The sequence below is a fragment of the Anoplopoma fimbria genome, chromosome 19 (genome assembly GCF_027596085.1).
Source record: "Anoplopoma fimbria isolate UVic2021 breed Golden Eagle Sablefish chromosome 19, Afim_UVic_2022, whole genome shotgun sequence".
Taxonomy (NCBI): domain Eukaryota; kingdom Metazoa; phylum Chordata; class Actinopteri; order Perciformes; family Anoplopomatidae; genus Anoplopoma; species Anoplopoma fimbria.
Window position 1 is genome coordinate 27,963,060 of NC_072467.1, and position 21,135 is coordinate 27,984,194.

Here is a 21,135-nt window from a genome sequence, read left to right on the forward strand (position 1 = left end):
TGCATGAATACGGAGAGGCAGAGGACAGCAGCACTGGGAGCACTGGGAGCACTGGGAGCACTGGGAGCACTGGGAGGACACACTGGCTGGACATGGATGGACAGGACGGCAGCGGCGGCACCTGCGTGACGCACAGCAAGAGGAGGAAGAAGGAGGAGGAGGAGGAGGAGGAAGAGGAGGAAGAGGAGGAGGAGGAGGAGAAAAGCCCCGACAGGGTGACGCTGAAGAAGGAGATCGGGTTGCTGAGCGCCTGCACCATCATCATAGGTAAAAACAAGAGAGAGAGAGAGAGAGAGACACTGTGTTCCTGCAGAGACATGAAATACAAAGTATCCCTGCAGGACCTGATCCTGACCCCCTGTTAGAGTCCAGGTTCCTCCAGAACACTGGTTCTCAAATGGGGGTACTTGAAGGCTCTCCAGGGGGTATGTGAGATTTTTAAAAAATATATTTAAAATTAGCATCCATTCAAAAATCCTTGTTATTTAATAAATATTCAATAAAATATAAGTGTAAGTTCATGAACTGAATTCAATGCAACAATGCAGTCGTCAGTGTTGACAGTTTGATAATCAGACACTGATGGCAGAGCGCTGTGTGTTACATCTTTATTCAACCAGAGATGCTTTGCGCTGGTTAGGGGGTACTTTACATTACATTACATTACATTACATTACATTACAGTCATTTAGCAGACGCTTTTATCCAAAGCGACTTACAGGAAGTGTCTTCAACATAGGTATTCAAGAGAACTACTAGTCACCAGAAGTCATAAGTGCATCTCCTTTCTTAAACAAGCATCTTAAAGCAGAAACCAGAGCAAAAGTATAGTGCAGAGGCAAATTACTACGAAAACAATAAGTGCAACAAACTACTACGAATAGGATAAGTGCAGTAAACAAATACGAATTCAATAAGTGCAGCGAACTGATACGAATGCAATAAGTGCTACGAGGAAGGCTACATGGCTAAAAAAGTATTTCACAGAGGGTACATCACTGAAAAGAGGTTGAGAACCGCTGCTCCAGAGGACCAACACTATACACTTTGGTTTTTTGTGTCTTTGCTCGTCTGAAATCTCCATGTTTGTTTGCATGTTCACATCCAGACTGAGGTGGAAGTGCTTACGTGGCTAAAATGATGTGAAGTCCAGAAGCAGTCTGGTGGTCAAGCAGAAGAACATTGTCTGCTGGAGCAGAATGGCCAGAAGGGAGATTTAAAACACACACACACACACACACACACACACACACACACACACACACACACACACACACACACACACACACACACACACACAGAGTAAGAACACCAGCAGCATCACTCTGCTCTTAAGATAACTGTGGTGGCTTATTGATGTTAAGTTCACTTTGCAGGAGGGCGATGGAGAACCAGCTGGTTTCCCAAACTTCAGACCCAAAAGTCACCTTTTTTCCACCGCATGTTTTTAAATTAGTCTAAAACAAAACTACATAGGTTCAACTTTTAATTTTTATCTGGTCCTGAACCAGTCTCAGGTTAGTCCTGATCCTCTATAGACCTCCATCAGTAAACAGACCATCAGAGAGAAGATCGTCTGTTTCTATAAAGTTATTCTTAAAGCTCGTCATCGGAGCCACCGGGTCGGATTCTGGAGAAACCAGATGAAATCATGAAGGTTCACCAGAAACTCCTTCAGACCAGACAGCAGAGACCAGTCCAGCAGACCCAGACCAGAGACCAGTCCACCGTGGACAGACCCAGATCCAGCAGAGACCAGTCCACCGTGGACAGACCCAGATCCAGCAGAGACCAGTCCACCGTGGACAGACCCAGATCCAGCAGAGACCAGTCCACCGTGGACGGACCCAGATCCATCTTCCCTGCAGCAGGTGTTCCCATCAGTCACACCATCACAGTGACCCTCTTGAGGTCTGACCTCCGGGGTTTTTGGGTGCAGGTTTTGGCTAACTGGACCTCCTTCTCCCTCTCGACTAAGCCCTTGTTGCTCGCTTTGAGGTGGACTTTTTTTTGTTTGTTTGTGAAAAGACAAGAGAAAGGTCCTGTGTGCAGAATGCTGAAGCACCTTTCCATTCAGAGGGAGCAGCGAGTGAACAAGCTGCTGCTCCAGGATCAGCGTCAAGAGACATTTTCTGGAAAAATCCTTAAGATTTCACACTGGGTTCATTTACAATTTATATTTCTATAGACACAAAGGATTTGTGCTTTGAGTTTGGATGTGTCTGACATTCCACATTAACACGCTCTTTTTAGAATGTGTGCATAGTTACATGTTTGTGTGCACACAATGGAGAAATGGGTATTTTTATGGGAATGTGCAGAAATAGAAACATTGCACTACTTACATAATTGGGCCATCAGCTCAATGGCTTAAGTGTTACCTTAAGACGTTTTTATTGCCACTTTAAAGTGAACTGCACGTCTTTTTGTAGCCCTTAATCTGCACTCCACAATCTGTTTTTCTTTCTCTTTGCGTGTCACTTTCAGGAAGCTGCAGGATGCAGAAGGTGAGTCGGTCACTTCCCACCTCTGCAGCCCCGAGTGGATAATTTATGTCTGGTTATGTAATGGCCGTCTGTGCCACTTGGCTGCCTTCTGCCGCGCTACTGGTAGCGCTGTAGTCTGAATGTGTCGGATCTGCTGGTACTCCACACTGCATACTGAGGCTCCGGGCTGAGTGATGGCCTTTACCTCCTTCTCTAACTCACTCCGTTATAGAGCTCTTTGTGTTTTAATGTCCTCTGTATAAACTCAGAGGGGAACAGTTTGGATTGTGCAGACTGAGGTCTCTCAACGGGTCACTGCTGTTTTTAAGGAGCTGCAGCAGAAATGCTGGAGATGTTCTGGGTGATGCATACCATGAGAAAAAAAAACTCCCAAACGAGTCCCATGTGCTGTGTGGGCATGCTAATGTGGGAAAATGTTTGCATTGAATGTGCAAAGTTCTTGGGCTGGATTAAAGTTTATTCTTATCCTCACCTGCTGTTAGGTTCTTTAGAATAAATAAAGAATATGCATTAAGTGAGGCATTATGAAGCCTTGAGTTGGGCGATTTTGCTGTTGCTGTCTTGGCATACTGCCGTCGCCATGTTCTCTTTTTGCAGCTGATAAAAGGAAGTGACCATATATGGACTGAGGAGGAGTGACGTAGAGACGCCGTATACGTCTCTGGTGTGGACCTGTCAATCAGTGTGTAGCCCCGCCCTAAAGCATCCCCTGCTTTATGGTCTGTTTGACTCTAAATGGAGCATCATTTACTAAATGAACATCATGCTGTATTGAAGAAGACTTGAAACTAGAGATTGAGACCATAAACTCATGTTTACAATGTTTACTGAGGGAATAAATCAAGAGAGAAGTAGAGTCATTTTCTCATAGACTTCTATACAACCAGAGGAGTCGCCCCCTGGTGGACAGCAGAGAGAATGCAGCTTTAACACATGAAGCATTGACTTCACTCTGCAGAACCAGAGGATGTCTCAAGTCCTACACAAATTGTTATGCACTTTGCATTTATTTCTTTTAAATAAGCAAAATAATCGAGTAATAAACTGATTCAGTGTCTTCTGCTGTCAGGAAAATGAAGAGTTCATTTTCATATTTCTTACCTCCAGCTCTGGAGCGTTGCATCATACCACATCATTTTCATCAGCATCGGCTTTTACATTTTTTTTCAGTAAAATTGAAAAATTCAAACAAATTATTTTCCCAGGCAACTGTGCAAATCACTTCTGCTGGTTCGACGTGATTGAAGGCTCCAGAACAGTTTTTAAATGGTACTGGAGGTGTTTCAGTGGAACTTTGAGGTCTTATTCATGAACATTTTTAAGTAGAAAATATTTAAAAAAAAATAGATTCAATATAAAAGTATTGCTTTTCCTTAATAAAAATGATCATGATTATAAATGAATCATTTAAAAGATCTTGACAGTTCCAAAATGAATGTTTTGTTTATCTCTGTGGAAGATGGCTGACATTTTGTTCCTACTGGTGTTAAAATGTAATGTCCGTGATTTATCAGGATAACAAGTGGAGGCTATGTTGTATTTAATAAACAGAAATGGAACAACTCTCACTACCTTCTTCCTCCTCTCCACAGGGAACATCATCGGCTCCGGGATCTTCATCTCTCCAAAGGGGGTCCTGGAGCACTCGGGCTCGGTGGGCGTGGCGTTGGTGGTTTGGTTACTGGGCGGATGCATCGCTGCCTTGGGCTCGCTCTGCTACGCTGAACTGGGCGTCACCATCCCCAAGTCTGGAGGAGACTACTCCTACGTCACCGAGATCTTCGGCGGTCTGATGGGGTGAGTGGAGAGCCTGATGAGCACGATGGTAGTTAGCTATCGGTTAGTGACCATGCTTTGTGGGAAGGTTTGTCCGTCCATCGGTCTGTTCTTTAAATCGTTCGTTAGTCCGTCCATCCTTCCCATCCATTATCCTGATCACGGAATCTCATTAAAACCTCGAAGAAATTTCTTCAAATGTGCCATTAAGTTAGTTATTTACAGCACCTGCATACAAATCAATTTAGCTTGGGATGAGGGTTAAAAACAATTAAATTATTTATGCATTTTAAAATTTTTAAATATATTATTTTTTTAAATGTCTATTTATTTAAATTTTTTGAATCTTTAATTTTTTTATATATTTTTGTTACATTTTAAAATTTTGATTTTTAAATTTTAAATTTTAAATTTTTAAATTTTTAAATTTAAATATATTTTTTTTATTTATAATCTTTTTAATTTATAATCTTTTTTTTATTCATTCATTTATTTATATTTATCTATATATTTATTTATTTATAATGTTTATTTACTGTTAGATTTATTTTTTATTATTATTTCTTCAATCACATTAAAACTCTCCACTGAAAACAGGACACTAATACCACAGCTATTACCTCTTACAGTACTAACAAACGTTATCCTGTATTCATGTGTGTAATCTAAAGTACATTTTTAACGCTGAAGTTATGGAGAGTCCTGTACTTGGACTCATCAGTTGCTGAGGGTCTTCCCTTCTTCCAGGTTTCTCCTGCTGTGGAGCGCCGTCCTCATCATGTACCCGACCACGCTGGCCGTCATCGCCCTCACCTTCTCCAGCTACGTCCTGCAGCCCGTCTTCCCAGACTGCGTTCCTCCTTACATGGCCACACGGATGCTGTCCGCCACGTGTCTCCGTGAGCCTTTATTCCTCAGATTCACCCACATTGAAGCTTCAGATGAAGGCCTCTCTAATTAAAAACAATATATGTTTAGCATCGTCTGCTCAGACAGGATTTAATCAAGTACTGTACCTCAGTACAGTTTGGAGGTTCTTGTACTTTAGTTGAGTATTTCGAATTTCTGCTACTTTATACTTCCACTCCACTAAATCTCAAAAGGAACATTTTAATCCGCTACATTTATTTGAAACTTTTAGTTACTTTGCAGATTTAGATTTCTTAATATAATAAACTAATAAATGAAGATGCGTCATTATGGAATAAACTACCCAGCCGTATATAAAGTAATTCAAATGAGCTCAACATTAAAGTGATAAACACATTAATGCATCAATAGTTTTGACCCAATAATAAAAGCATAGTTCTATGATACTAATAACTTTGTACTTTAACTTAAGTAAGATTTTGAATGCAAGACTTTTACTTGAAACAGAGTATTTCTACACTGGAGTATTGCTCGGTTTGCACCACTGGAAATAGGAATCTTTAGTCATAAAAAGGCTGCATTAAAGTTAACAAAATTCCGATGTTGAGAGGACATACCTACAAGAACTTATTAGGGGCATTGTAGGTAAAAATAAAATTACAGAGCATTGGGAGGGGAGTAATATTCTGAGAAAAAAAACTTGTTATTTTATGCTAATCAACGTATGTGTTCTCAAGATTCAAGAAGCAAATTTTTGAGAAAAGAAAATTACAAATTGTTTTCGAGAAAAAAATATTATGTGAAAAATGTAGGTTTTATCTGAATTTGAATGGTACATTTACAGCAAAAAAATGTTTTTGTTTTTTAAATCTGCAAGATTTAAGTCATACATTTATGGGATAAATATAAGTATTATTTGAGAATAAGAGGAAATTAATGGGAAAATATCACAAATTGTCGTGAAAAATATTGTAAATTTATGTAAAAATCTTTGGTATTTTCTGAGATTAAATGGCATATTCACAGGGGAAAAAACTAACAAAAAAAGTACGAGGAAAACACTGAGATTAAATTTACTGTCGACCGCAAAAAGTTTTACGATTTTTTTATTCTGAGAAATTTACGACTTTTATCTCAGGAATCTTGAGTTATTTTTCTGACTACGTAATTGCTTATTTTTTACCTACAATGCCCTGCATACTGCATCACACATAACAGCTCCACTCCTACTCTATTTTTGATTCTGCATGGAGAGATGCTGTGTGTTGCTGCAGTGCGTTTGCATCCTTCATGTAGGACGATTGTCTTGCGTCTGCTGCTGGTGGATCCTGATCTTTCCTCTCTAATGCTCATCATAATCCAGCTCATCAATAAACTACAAGTCCATTCTTAAGTGAGTCAGAGTGGAAGTGGTCACGTGTGAAACGTCTCTTATGTAACAGCCGGGAGAAGGCTTTTAAAGAACGTTTCATGGCCCTGGTAGTCGCTGAGAGAGAAGAGCAGGACTGGAAGATGGAATGTTTGTTAAGTAACATTTATTCTTACAATCAACACTTGAAGAGATGAAGGCACTTCCTAATGACAAGGAAGAACTAAATGTAAACCATACTTTGGTGTTTTATTCTTACGTCTTTACTTTCATAAAGAAATATATATTTTTACAAAAAGAAAACAGCGGTTCTGCCGAGTGAAGCCAATGTAGAAGAATCCTAAAACCTGCATTCTCTCTAGTGTCCATCAGGGGGCGACTCCTCTGGTTGTATAGAAGTCTATGAGAAAATGACTCTACTTCTCTCTTGATTTATTCCCTCAGTAAACATTGTAAACATGAGTTTATGGTCTCAATCTCTAGTTTCAAGTCTTCTTCAATACAGCATGATGTTCATTTAGTAAATGATGCTCCATTTAGAGTCAAACAGACCATAAAGTAGGATTATTGGGAGAAGGAAAAACTAGTCGATGGCCTTAACCTCAGCGAAAGTATCTGCAGATTTCGGGGATGTGAGAGCAGCTTCCTCACTCTTAAAAAATTCAAATGTTCCCATCAAAAATGGATTGTATAAAAAATAAATGCTACATTAGGACTTTCGACGGGCACATGCAGGATGTCAGTGTTGTGCGGCGCTGACTCCACATTAGTCCGTGTGGACCTGTCAGGCTGCCTAATTGCTTGGTGTCCTGCTTTAGAGTACCTGCACTGAACGCCATCAATCCACAAAGCCTCTTTGTCCCATCAATGAGTAAATAACCGTCTGGCGTGAAATCCCGTCTGCGGGGTGAAACGGCGAGACTTCAGAGTGTGATTCCTCTCCTCTGATGCCATCATTCACTAGTTTTATTTGGAGCTGGATGCTGAAACGTGAGCTCTGAGCTCTGCCCAGCCTTCTCAGGAAAAGGGGGGCTTGCCACGTTTTGTTTGCTCACCGCAACGGAAGTGGTTTGTTTTGTGGCGCTGACAGCTTGTCTTTGAGTCGGAGAGCGAGGCCACCATGAGAGAGAGCGGGGCAAAGCCGGTGACAATGATGGACGAGGTAAAACAATCGTGCCCTCCCTCGCTCGCCCGTTTCCCACATTCCTGCCTCCCATGGCAACCGGCTGCTGCCGCCCACCGCCGGCGGGATCGCCAGCACCGGTTCCCCCCAATGTAGTGGCTCTACTGGTGCTGAAACATTTAAAGGAGCACTCCAACAATTGTACGTTTATAAAGTCAGTTTTTCTCCTCATGGTCAGGGATAATCGGCCTGTTGTATAAACTCTTCTGTTGCTCTGCAGGAACTCAGTCAAGTCTGATGAAATTACCTGGGTGATGTCATACTGTGGTGATGTCATCAGGGTTATCTCAGTTTGTTTGTTTTTTAGACAAAAATGATGATAAATCAATACAAATTGATAACAGAAAGCCAGCCTTACAAACTGTATGTGTGAGGTTTGGAGGATGTTTGTATTTAATGAAAAGATGCAGCTGAGTTGCATTATGGGAAATTTAGGTTTTGAGCTTGACACATACTAGTAGATCATAAGGTCCTGGTTATGCGTAAATGAGTACGATGTGATGTGTGACCTAGGGTTGCAGAATACTGTGGATATACAAGGCAGAAACTTTCCATTGGAATTAATGGGAATTACTGTGAAATATTTTATTTGGGTTATTTACAATGTCATATGCAGATAGAAACAGTCTTTTTACCATTGTAAGCAGACATCATTATCCAGGTTTCGGTCAGAATAAATGGAAAATTTTAAACTACTTTTGAAAAGTTTATGAGAAAAGGTCTTAAAGCTGCATTCTCTCTAGTGTCCATCAGGGGGCGACTCCTCTGGTTGTATAGAAGTCTATGAGAAACTGACTCAAATATGGTTACTTCCTGTTCACTGGTTGCAAAGAAAACAAACATGGCGATGGCCGTAATACAAGATGGCGACGGCAAAATCGCCAAACTCGAGGCTTCATAACGGCAGTCAACAAACCAATGGATGACGTCACAATGACTACGTCCACTTCTTACATACAGTCTACGGTCAGTACTCACAGCTGTTGAGCTAACTGGCAGAGTGAGCGTAGGTCGACAGGTCGCCCGTCCAATTATTACATTCAGGCTGAATGTAATAACTGGCTTATTACAGCCCTTTGACAACAACAGATACCAGATTTTTCTCTTGTTTGTTGTCAAAGGGAATTTCAACAAAATGTTTTAGACGAAGATTACGACCCCTAGCTTAAGTCAGTTTTTCCAGAGTCCTCCTGGTTGGACTGTGATCCTCACTGCGTTTTTCCCGCTCAGTGCTGCTGACCTGGGTGAACTGCTCCAGCGTTCGTATGGCCACCAGGATCCAGGACGTCTTCACGGTGGGGAAGCTGATGGCTCTGGGCCTCATCATCGTGGTCGGCCTGGTTCAGATCTGCAAAGGTAACGTCCTCAGCTTGTGACCCCTAAAGTTTCACTGCTCCACTGAAGAAGAGAGAAAAACCCACTCAAATGTCTGCTTGATGTTCCAGGTAACTACGAGGCGCTGACCCCCCAGGTGGCCTTCGCCATGGACAGGACGCCGACGGTGGGTCAGATCGCTCTGGCCTTCCTGCAGGCGTCCTTCGCCTTCAGCGGCTGGAACTTCCTCAACTACGTGACGGAGGAAGTGGTTGAACCCAGACGGTGAATATTTACGCTGTTCTCATCACCTTCCCAACATCCTCCAGCTTCAGACTCAGCTCATTCTGGGCTTTTTGTCAGGGGCAGCTTTTGTCTAAATTTAATCTTAAAGGAATAGTTTGACTTTGTGGAAAATGGGTTTATTTTTTTCTTTCTGGCAGAGAAGATCAATACCACTCTCATATCTTTTCATTCAATATTAAGGTGGCACCAGCCGCTGGTTAGCTTAGCTTAGCATAAAGACTGGAAACAGAGGCAGACAGCTAGCCTGGCTCTGTCCAATGGTAACAAAAATCCACCAACCACCATTTTAAATTCTCACAGATTAGCATGTTGTATTGTGTTTTTTTAATCCGTACAAAACCAAAGTGTAGAATGACAATTTGAAGTTTTACATGGCATAATGTGTAGGACTATTTCTTGGACTGTTTTAAAACAAATTTACGTTTTTACACTACGTTCTTCTCTGTTGAACTATTCCTTTAATATCCGTTTTTTGTGGAGTCATGTTTGGTGTTGTTATGGCCCATCATTTTCAGTTTTTTTTTTTATTTTTTTTGGAACGGGGTCTGGTGCATAAACTGGCTCATTTGCATTTTCTACATCTTAACTTTTTATAACAAGAACATTATACTGTTTGTCAAAGGAGATCCATATTTTCTGTTGATATTTTCTTGCAGCAGAAATCTCACAGGCTTTTTCTTAAAAATGCTTTTTTCAAGGGGTAAAATTGATAAAAGTAAAAAAAAATCAGCCTATTTATTGAGATTTCTGTTGGTTGATATTTTCCATCCAAAACTTGTTGCTTGCTGTCACCATTTTCTACTTTTTATAATTATCTGTGAACCCAACTTCCATGCATGTTTGATTGCTTGTTTTTTTGTTGTTGTTTTGATTGTATCATCTGTGCATGGTGTGTGTGTGACCTCGGTCAGGAATCTACCTCGTGCCATCTACATCTCCATACCATTGGTGACCTTTGTGTACACGCTCACCAACATCGCCTACTTCTCCTCCATGTCGCCCGAGGAGCTGCTGTCATCCAATGCCGTGGCTGTAGTGAGTAACGTGGACAAATGACCATCAGTCGCAATTATCATCTAATTTAGGTCAGCGGTGGATAAGAATCACTTTCTAGATCAGAAAACAGTACAAGCTACCAATGGTGAAATGTAACAAAGTACATCTACTCAAGTACAATCTTGACATACTTGTACACTACTGTAAGAAATAAGGTATAAATATTACATTTCCATTTACAACAGTGGATAAGTAGATCCAGAATGCAGACATGTCTATAAGATACTATAAATATCATAGAGTAAAAAGTACATGAATATCAGATAAAAGGCAACAAATATGGATTGAAGAAGAATATTTCGTTTGATAAAAACAATCAAAAATCTATCTCTTTTTTTAAATATATTTTGACTTTTGGACCGGATCACACGAGTCAGAGTCAATACTACGCAGCCACAACTGGAATCTAATTGTACAAATAGTATAATAATGTCTGATCCTTATCTGCACGTGTGCAGAAATACGGATTTAAACACAATAAACAGACGAAGAAACGGTGCAGCATTCAAAAGTTGATTCAGAATTTGTTAACGTTATGAAAGAAGCTTCAAACTATTCAGTACAGCCCTAGAATTGTCCATCTCTCACCATTCATGCTGTAAAGTTCATCACATCAGTGATTCTGTCTGTCGTTCTGCCGTCCAGACGTTCGGAGAGAAGCTTCTGGGAATGTTCTCAGTCATCATGCCGATCTCGGTGGCTCTGTCCACCTTCGGAGGGATCAACGGCTACCTGTTCACCTCCTCCAGGTGAGACCTGCTGCTCCATCATACCCCCTCATGCTCCTACACTGCTTTAAAAATGGCTGCTGACGGGCCGTCTGATGTTTCTGCCCTCAGGTTGTGTTTCTCTGGAGCCAGAGAGGGTCACCTGCCCAGCCTGCTGGCCATGATCCATTACAAGAACTGCACCCCCATCCCTGCCCTGCTGGTCTGCGTACGTACAACCTCACAGCGGTGTTACAACAATCTTTGTGGAACCGTCTATATACAGGATACAGTTATTTTGATGTTGCCTCTCTTGTTAGCGTACGTAAGTGTTTATTTGTCAGCAGGATGTTTAAAAACGTGTCAATGGAAATTTGGATTACAGATTTGCCAAGGGTAAAGAAATTGTTGATTTGATATGAATGAAGTTGGAAATCCAGTCTTGCTCTAGTGCTTTATTTCTGACTCTGAAACCAACAAAGTGATGTTTGCATGATCACAAAATTGAAGCCATAAAGCTTGATTGTGTCCAGTCAGGTGTCTGAGTAGGTTACTCTTCATGTTTGAATGGTCTGCCATGCTTTTAGGTTGGAGCAAGTCCTCTTTAAAAATAGATGTTAATATCCCAACCAGGAGGATCATGCAGTGTGCGTGCGTGAGTGTGCACCTGTGTCTGTCCACGGCTAATCTCTAAATCTATTTTGGGTGCCCAAGTATAGCTGCATTTTCAAGGACCTCTCGTGGTTGCATTGCCTCACACTTTCTCAAAACACCTTTTATTACCTGTCTTATACTGCCATTGACTGCCTGATGACTCCTCGCTGACTACTCTTAACCGGCCCCGGTTGGTAGGGCCCGTTGAGATAACACAGCTGAGTGCATCGACAACCTCAAGCCGACAGTTTGCTCACTTCTATTGTTTTGGAGGGATTTTTTGGCTAACAGCTAACAAAACTATCAGTGCACACACTGCTGAGTACCTCTCGGCCGCTGCACTGTGACTAAAGACATAGTTGGGTAAAAGGAAACACTTACAGCCCATTGGTTGCTTACATTGCCAGCTGTTGGCCAACTCACTTTTTTGGTTTTGGATCAAGTGATGGCTAACTGCTAACAACTAACGAAACTACCAATACAAACACTGTTGATTACATTTCCACCAATCCGCTGCTGCTCTGAGGACAGACAGCTATGTGGGTTGAATTTAGTTTTTGGCAGAATTGGGTGCAGTGTACTATACAATTACTTCGAACCAATTCCCTGCATATATTGCTGCTTGTGTGTCTTTGTGACAATGCTTTACAGCCTATTTGTGGCTTACATTGCTGGCTGTTGGTTGACTTACTTATCGTTTTGGACGGTTAACAAAATCTACCAGTTTTTCAGATTGTATAAAGTTTAATATGTGCAACTTGGAGCTGTTTGCCTGCATACATTGTTGCTTGTTTCTGAGTTTGAATGAAGTGGGGAAAACAGTTTGCTTAGTAGACTTGATAGTCAAGTCTTGTTTATGCCCATGAGAAGGAGCTGAAAGCAGCGCCTGCAAAGACATCTGCTGATAGATAACAGTGAATTCTGTTACACTTACAGTCTAGAGGTAGGGTTAGACAACTGTGGTTTGTATTTATTCAATCAAACATTACAGCAGCGGTCGTTGCAGACACATCTGGCAGAGATCTGCTGAGTGCACCTTTCTAGTTTTGTATGGAAGGTTTGTTTTGTACCTGGAGAACCAAAAACTGTACAATGGTTCAACCAGACTGACACAAGAGTGACTAACTCAATATTTAAAGCACAGTTTGACAGTTACTTTTGTTGTTTTAGTTTGCAAACAGTTTGGAATGAAACTAAACCTGAAAAACTGTAGTTTGACTAACCTGAGGGGTTAAGAACATGGAAACTGGTTATTCTGCCTCACTGAGACGAAACAAACTCACAAAAAACGCCACTTCCACTAAGAGAGGACGTGTACAGGAGGGAATACTGGGAGGACTGGGATACTTCCACTTTTAACGGCTGCTGAATATACAAACTGAACAGAAGATTTACAAGACTCGGAGTAAAAGTAACTTTCATAGGAACAGGTAGTGACTGAGCCGTCTACCTGCTGTGTTTTCAGCTTCACTCAGAGAACACATGTCTTCCATATTTGGAGAAGATCTCTGCTGTTCTGTCTGCCATGACGTCTTTAAAGATCCGGTTGTTCTGCCATGTAGCCACAGCTTCTGTAGAGTGTGTCTGCAGAGCTGGTGGACAGAGAAGGATATCCTGGAAGAAGACTGTCCACTTTGTAAGACATTTTCAAATGACTTCCTACATCCTTACTTTGCTCTAAGGAACCTGTGTGAGAGTTTCCTACAGGAGAGAGATCAGAGAGCTTCAGAGGCTCTCTGCAGTCTGCACTCTGAGAAACTCAAACTCTTCTGTCTGGACCATCAGCAGCCAGTGTGTGTCGTCTGCAGAGATTCAGAAAAACACACCAACCACAGATTCAGACCCATCGATGAAGCTGCTCAACAACACAAGAAGAAACTTCAGGAAACTCTGGAGCCCTTAAAGGAGAAGTTAAAGGTTTGTGAACGAGTTAAAGTGAAGTTTGATCAAACAGCAGAACACATGAAGGTCCAGGCCCGACGCACAGAGAGGCAGATTCAGGATCAGTTTCAGAAGCTCCACCAGTTTCTAGAGGAGGAAGAGGAGGCCAGGATGGCTGCAGTGAGGGAGGAAGAGGAGCAGAAGAGTCAGATGATGAAGGAGAAGATGGAGGCTCTGAGCAGAGAGATAGCAGCTCTTTCAGACACAGTCAGAGCCACAGAGGACGAGCTGAGAGCTGAAGACGTCTCATTCCTCAACAACAAGGCTGCAGTGGACAGAGTCCAGCAGCGCCCCCTGCTGGAGGATCCACAGCTGCTCTCAGGAGCTCTGATAGATGAGGCCAAACACCTGGGCAACCTGACCTTCAACATCTGGAACAAGATGAAGGACATGGTCTCCTACACTCCTCTGGTTCTGGACCCAAACACTGCTGGTTCAAGACTCCTCCTGTCTGAAGATCTGACCAGTGTGAGACCAGGAGAGAAACAGCAGCTTCCTGATAATCCAGAGAGGATCGATGGTTACTATTACTTCTCTGTTCTGGGCTCTGAGGGCTTTAACTCTGGGACTCACAGCTGGGACGTCCAGGTTGGAGACAGTGAAGTCTGGTCAGTCGGTGTGTTAGAAGAGTCCGTCCAGAGGAAGGGAGTCATACCGTCCGGATTATGGAAAATAGAGTTCTTCTACGGTAAATACAACACGTTCTCCCCATCGGATCCAGACACTGATCTCGTAGTCCAGAAGAAGCTCCAGAGGATCCGAGTGAATCTGGACTGGAACAGAGGAAAGCTGTGGTTCTCTGATCCTGATACCAACACACACATACACACCTTCACACACACCTTCACTGAGAGGATGTTTCCCTACATTAACACTGTGGGCCTCCCGCTGAAGGTTTTACCAATGAAGCTCTCTGTGACTGTAGAACAGGAGGACGATGATGACGATGACGATGATGACAGCAACGATGACGATGACAGCAACGATGATGACGATGATGATGACAGCGACGATGACGATGATGATGATGATGACAGCGACGATGACGATGATGATGATGACAGCGACGATGACGATGATGACGATGATGACAGCGACGATGATGATGATAGTGACGACTCTGCGATGATGATGATGATGATGATGATGCACATCAATCAGTATATGTCAAGACGTACTGAATTTACTTCTCCGGGTCTTTGAGGAACACGTGACTCTATTGTCCTCATGATGTTGTTGGTTGTCATGGTGATGGGGTGGACATCAACGGTACAACAACTAATAAGAAAACACCTGTGATGAAAAAAACTTTCTATTCTCAGAGTGTAATTTTTTTTATTTAGAGCCAAGGATATTAAAACAACAACAAATTGTATAAACAAACCAAAATGTTCATGTCAAAGTTGATTCTTCTGAATGATTGATCCAATAAGAACATTAATTGAGTTCAGAAATTCTTCTGTGAGTATTCAGGTATACTTTAAGACTTTAAAATGTTTCAAGGATCCTGATCTTTACTGAAGAAAACCTGGATCAGGGGTGTTTAACATCAGTCCATGTTCCAGATTCTGGGTTTATTTAGTAACTTGATCCAGTTAAACTCATTGAACTTGGAGCAGAAACCAGATTAGAGCTGTGAAAGCTCTTACTGTGTTAGATAAACTTGTGATTGATGACAGCGTTGAAGAACGGGTTTTGGTGGGGGGAGGGGCTAGGATTAGATTATTGATAATATCTTCAAAGTTTCCATGTAGCTCAGCAGGTTCGAACATTGCTTTGTTTGTTGATGTTAAGTGTGAAAGATATTACATTTCACAATATCTGTACATCCAAATTCATCATGAGAAAATGAGATTAAAGCTTCAACTGGAAACTGAAAGTGTCTCAAGAAGCTTTTTGTTTTGAATCTGTTTTAGGTTTTAACTTTAAAATGTAGCAGCTGAAGAGTTTCAGTTATCGTCAGTCAAAGTTTAAAGCAGAACTTGAATGTGTCCAGTCAGATATCTGAGAGGAGAACTCTATGTGTTGGAATGTTCTTTGCATACAGGAGTATGCTAGTACGATCAATTCTGAGATGTGCAGCCACACTTTTATTTTTGAATTTAAAATGCATGTAACGTTATACTTTTTACATGTAGCTCTAACATCTGTGAAGTACCTTTTTAGTATTCATCCCCTTGTCATGCCTTGCTGTGTTTTTTCAGTGCGCTGCCACGATTGTAATACTCTGCATCGGTGAGACTCACAACCTGATCAACTATGTCTCCTTCATCAACTATCTGTCGTACGGAGTCACCATCGCAGGCCTGTTGTACTACCGCTGGAAGAAACCCAACCTGTTCAGACCCATCAAGGTACCAATACTTCTTTATACAAGTTGTGTAATGTAACCAAGTATATTTACAAAAGTACTGTGCTAAAGCACACATTTGAGGTACTTTGATTGAGTGTCAGAGGGAAACCAGGCGGCAACCTCCTGTTCTGAAAAGTGAAGTCAGTGCTTCATGTCTTAAAGCTGCATTCTCTCTGCTGTCCACCAGGGGGCGACTCCTCTGGTTGTATAGAAGTCTATGAGAAAATGACTCTACTTCTCTCTTGATTTATTCCCTCAGTAAACATTGTAAACATGAGTTTATGGTCTCAATCTCTAGTTTCAAGTCTTCTTCAATACAGCATGATGAAACTATAACATTATTTTTTAAGACATTTTTCATTTTAAAACATTTAATGGTTCAAGCTTCTCAAATTTGAAGTCTTGCTGTTTTTCCTTCTAATAATGTTAATAATGTTAATGTATTCTTGATCATTTTAATAATGTTAATATATTATTTATAATGTTAATACTGTTGATGTATTATTTGTATTATTAATAATGCTAATGTATCAGTCAAAGCCTAGATATGTTAGAAATAATGTTTTTTTATAATAATGTTAATAATATTAATATGTTAATACTTATGTTGAGCTTTGGACTAAACAAAAACATTGTAAAGGTGTCACTTTGCAGTCTGGGAAATTGTGAGACCCTTTCTCTCTATTTTCACTATTTTTGCAAACCAAACAATCAATTGATTTATGTAGAAAATAATCAGAAGATTAATTAGTTATGAAAATCATCATTAGTTATTAGTTATCATTAGTTTAACACATGAGTGATAATAATCTAATGATAGAATATATAATGAACATTTTCAATGCAGGACTTTTATTTGTTTAAAGTATTTTGACTGTGTGATATTACTCTTGCTGAAGTAAAAAAAATCTGAGTATTTCCTCCAAATCCATAATCGGTGAGTGATTGTAAACCTTTAACCACGTTTCCTCCAGGTGAACCTGTTGGTCCCGGTGTGTTACCTGATGTTCTGGGCGCTGCTGCTGGGTTTCAGTCTTTACTCCGAGCCGGTGGTTTGTGGCGTCGGTTTGGTCATCATGCTCACCGGCGTACCCGTCTACTTCCTGGGCGTCCATTGGAGAGAAAAACCAAAGTGCATCTACAACTTCATTGGTGAGTTTCCAAAAGGAGGCCTGTTGAAAGATTTCTACTCTGTGTTGTAGCTAATATATATTGTGTTTATAATTGAATATATAACTCTTGTTTTCCTGCAGAGAGGGCGACGTACGTGGGCCAGAGGTTGTGTTTCGTGGTCTTTCCTCAGATTGACCCCATCGAGATCGACAATCCATCAGAATGGACTGACCGGTCCTCAGGCAGGAGCACTTTGTCTGCCAATTCTTAAAAACTTTTTTCTCTGAATCCATGAAGATCTTTTTTTTTGTTTATGCCTCTTTGTTTTTATTCCGTCACTGTGTAAGTCCAGACACTTCTTCCTGGTTTGGGAGCTTCCTGTCTGACCTTTGACCCTCTGAGACTCTGGTTTTCCCTGCAGTTGAGTGGAAACACAATTATTTTTCTTTTCATCTTTTTTCTACTAAGTCGTCAAGTTACAACAACCTAATGCCAACAGTTTCACACTGTTGAAAATGACTTTAACGCCCATTTTTGGACCCTATTTGTTCCTTTTTTTGTGTAGCATGACAGAATTCTGACGATTGGCGGCTCTTTCTTCTGAATGTTGCCGCTGGTTTATTGTGCCTTTAGGCCTTTTCACACCAAGTCACAAACCAATCTGGAGCCAATACTCTTTAAAAAATGAAGACATTTTTTTATTTTAGAAAAGATCTGCAGTCGAGTGAAACTTCGAGGCATAACTACACAGCATTTATGCATTTTTGTTCTTTTTTGCTGCATGCATTTCCCCATTAATATACATATTTGATATTTTCACAATAGCTAATGTTAGCATGCTAGCAAACTAAACTGAGGTGGGGAACATGGTGAACATTAAACCTGCACGGAGCTGCATGGCTATAGACTCTGGTTTGAATTAAATGTAATGTTTATTTCACTATGTCGTTGTATAGTGATAACATATGAATTGTTGCTAACTTTGGGTTTGAATTCTTATATCCTCTAAACTAATTTATCTCAGAATGTGGACAGTAAACAGAACACATTTCACTTTTTCAGAAACACCAGTAAAAGTTACTCTCAATGAGAGATTGCATTGAGTTTCAGAAGCTAGCAGAACAGCGTCATCTCATTTCTGAGACTTAAGGTTCAAAAGTTACAGGCCAAATCGTAGAGTTCGTCGTTATGGCGCCACCATTGGGCCAAATTGCACCAGTTTCAACACTGCACATCCTTGAGTCCTCAGTAATATACCCACCAAGTGTGAAGCAGATCGGATGAACAGTACATGAGATACGAGAAGGACACACAGACAGACAGAGAAATTATTAATTTGTTCTGTAGTAAGAAGTAAGAATAAAATAGTATTCGCATCAGGTTTTGCAGAATGGCCCATTTCAGAATAATATATATTGTATTATTGTTTTTATAATTGTTGATGCATTAAAGCATTAATCAGAATCTGCAAAGTAACTAGAAGCTTAAAGAAAAATGTGATGAAGTGAAGGTATAAAGAAGCAGAAAATGAAAGTACTTAAGTAAAGCATAAGCTTCTCAAAATTGTACTACAGTAAATGTACTTTCCAACACTGCCAGAGATCATAGATTTTATGTGTCTATCTTTTAAAAATAGTTTATTTTCATGGGATTTTCAGACCCAGTGTGAAAAGGCCTTTACTGGGGGAAGATGTATATTCAAATGTTGTTTATTAACACATTCACTCTAATAGATTTTTAATATATTTTGCGATTGCCTTTTTCGCTTTTTGTGTATTGCATTTGTATATTTGAGAAGCACTTTGGTCTTCCACCGTCTGTTTTTTCTTTTTGACGTTCAGTTTGAACTCTTTTCCTCTCCTTTTGTAAAACCAGATGGCGCTGGACTCATTTTGCACAAAGCACCGTCGAACCCCAGAGACCAAGTGCACGCTCGAGTTTATTAATCTGTTGTTAACAAAAGTAGTCGTGTTCATTTCACCTGCTGCTGCTCTCTCACATCGATGCACATCGCTCTGGTTTGTTGGAATCGACTGATTTACTGTAGAAGTGCGTACAAATCCTTTAAAGATTGTTGTTGTGGCAGCTTTTGTTATGTTTATTAAGTCGTGCTAATGAAATGTGTGACTAAGACAGATTGGGCCCTTTTTTTAAATTAATATTATCCATGTTGCTCCATTTCTTCTTGTTTTTTTGCAACCAGTGAACAGGAAGTGACCATATTAGGACTGAGGAGGAGTGACGTAGAGACGGCGTATACGTCTCTGGTGTCGACCTGTCAATCAGTGTGTAGCCCCGCCCTAAAGCATCCCCTGCTTTATGGTCTGTTTGACTCTAAATGGAGCATCATTTACTAAATGAACATCATGCTGTATTGAAGAAGACTTGAAACTAGAGATTGAGACCATAAACTCATGTTTACAATGTTTACTGAGGGAATAAATCAAGAGAGAAGTAGAGTCATTTTCTCATAGACTTCTATACAACCAGAGGAGTCGCCCCCTGGTGGACAGTAGAGAGAATGCAGCTTTAAGACTCTTTTTGCCGCCTGATTAAATCATTATTTTACAACTGTGCAGTCATTTGACACATAAAAACAGAAAGATGTGTAATTTAAAGAGTGTCTGTTTTATCATAATGCAAAATATAATAATCAATAGTAGAGTTTATGTTTGCACAAAAAACAAACAGATGAAGTTGGTGATGTTTGTACAAAGTGATAATCCTGCTGTTATCCAGCTAATACGCAAATTACTTTTATCACATCAAATCTGAAAGTTTATGATTCATGCAGTTGTTCATAGTGTTTTGAATGAAAGCTGTGTCCCAGTACCATAAAACACACTAACTGTATACCGTTTGTGATACATGTATATACTAATATTTATATTATACTGTCGTTTTAGTTAGTATGCAAGAGTCAACATTAAAACTAACAGAAATGTATCAGCTGTGGAAGAAGCTTTTCGTTACAAGTAAAATTAAATTGCATTAGAATCTAATTCTAATTATTTGCATAATAATATATATTATATTATTGTATTATCATTATTGATGCATTAATGTGTTTTCATCACTTTAATGTTGAAGTTCGCAAAGGTGGAGCTCATTTTAATGACTTTATATACTGCTGGGTAATTTAATCTATATTAATAATAGTATCATGTATTAGTTGATTATACTTTGTTTGAATAATCTGAATCTGTAAAGTAACTGAAGTTATGAAATTCGGTGAAGTAAAAATCACAACTTTTGCCTCTGAGATGTAGTAGAAGTATAAAATAAATAATAATAAAATGGAAATACTCAAATGGAGTACAAGTACCTCAATTGTACGACAGAACAGAAACTATATAATATGTGCACCATCGGACGACTGAAATTAAACTTCACAGTTAAAGAAAATGTTTTTTTTAAAGATATTTTTTTTGTTTTTAAAGATCTTTCCGGAGCTTGATTTTTTTTTTTTTTTGCAGCTGTGAGTCATTTCTTTGGTGCATTGCATTGTGGGACAATAGCATATATCAAAAGCACACCTAAATAATATTTTTTTAGTGTGAATTCTGACTTTTTTGGTATCTGTTACTTTTCAGTCTACACGTGCTTCCAGTTATGTGGAATTGGGACACAGCTTCATTCATGCCCTTCTGTTTATGTATTACTGAACATTCTTCTTTGTTTCACCTGCTCCTGCTTGAAACTAGTTGACTCATGAGAATATTTCTATTCTAGTAATCAAGTTACAGAAGATAGTTTTGAAGCACTCATAGTTAGCATAGCATATATCCCCGATCGATCCATTCCACCAAACTCCATTCAGAAAAGTTACAGTTTAAAGGTGGCTTGCCTGTAGTAAGCGGAAAGACATTAAACATAGCATAAATATAATCTTTATACAAATTGTTATCACTCTGTCATTATTTCGGCATACTTTTAATTCTTTAATTGGAATTTAATTTTGATCAAATCTTTGAGAATCTACAGCT

The 21,135-nt window shown here is 40.0% G+C and overlaps 2 protein-coding genes across 2 annotated transcripts; both read left to right on the forward strand.

The window, feature by feature from the left end:
* Positions 1-170: 170 nt before the first annotated feature.
* slc7a10b (solute carrier family 7 member 10b) lies at positions 171-17,420 on the forward strand (the record flags this gene model as incomplete). Its single annotated transcript, XM_054619979.1, has 11 exons — positions 171-267; positions 4,100-4,304; positions 5,031-5,182; positions 8,936-9,061; positions 9,151-9,304; positions 10,237-10,360; positions 11,027-11,130; positions 11,221-11,317; positions 15,888-16,037; positions 17,011-17,188; positions 17,290-17,420. Coding segments are annotated over 11 exons (1,518 nt in total), but the record flags the coding sequence as incomplete, so codon positions are not given.
* LOC129108255 (E3 ubiquitin-protein ligase TRIM39-like) lies at positions 13,225-14,730 on the forward strand (the record flags this gene model as incomplete). The annotated part of the gene is made up of 1 exon (XM_054619978.1): positions 13,225-14,730. A coding segment is annotated over exon 1 (1,506 nt), but the record flags the coding sequence as incomplete, so codon positions are not given.
* Positions 17,421-21,135: the final 3,715 nt, after the last annotated feature.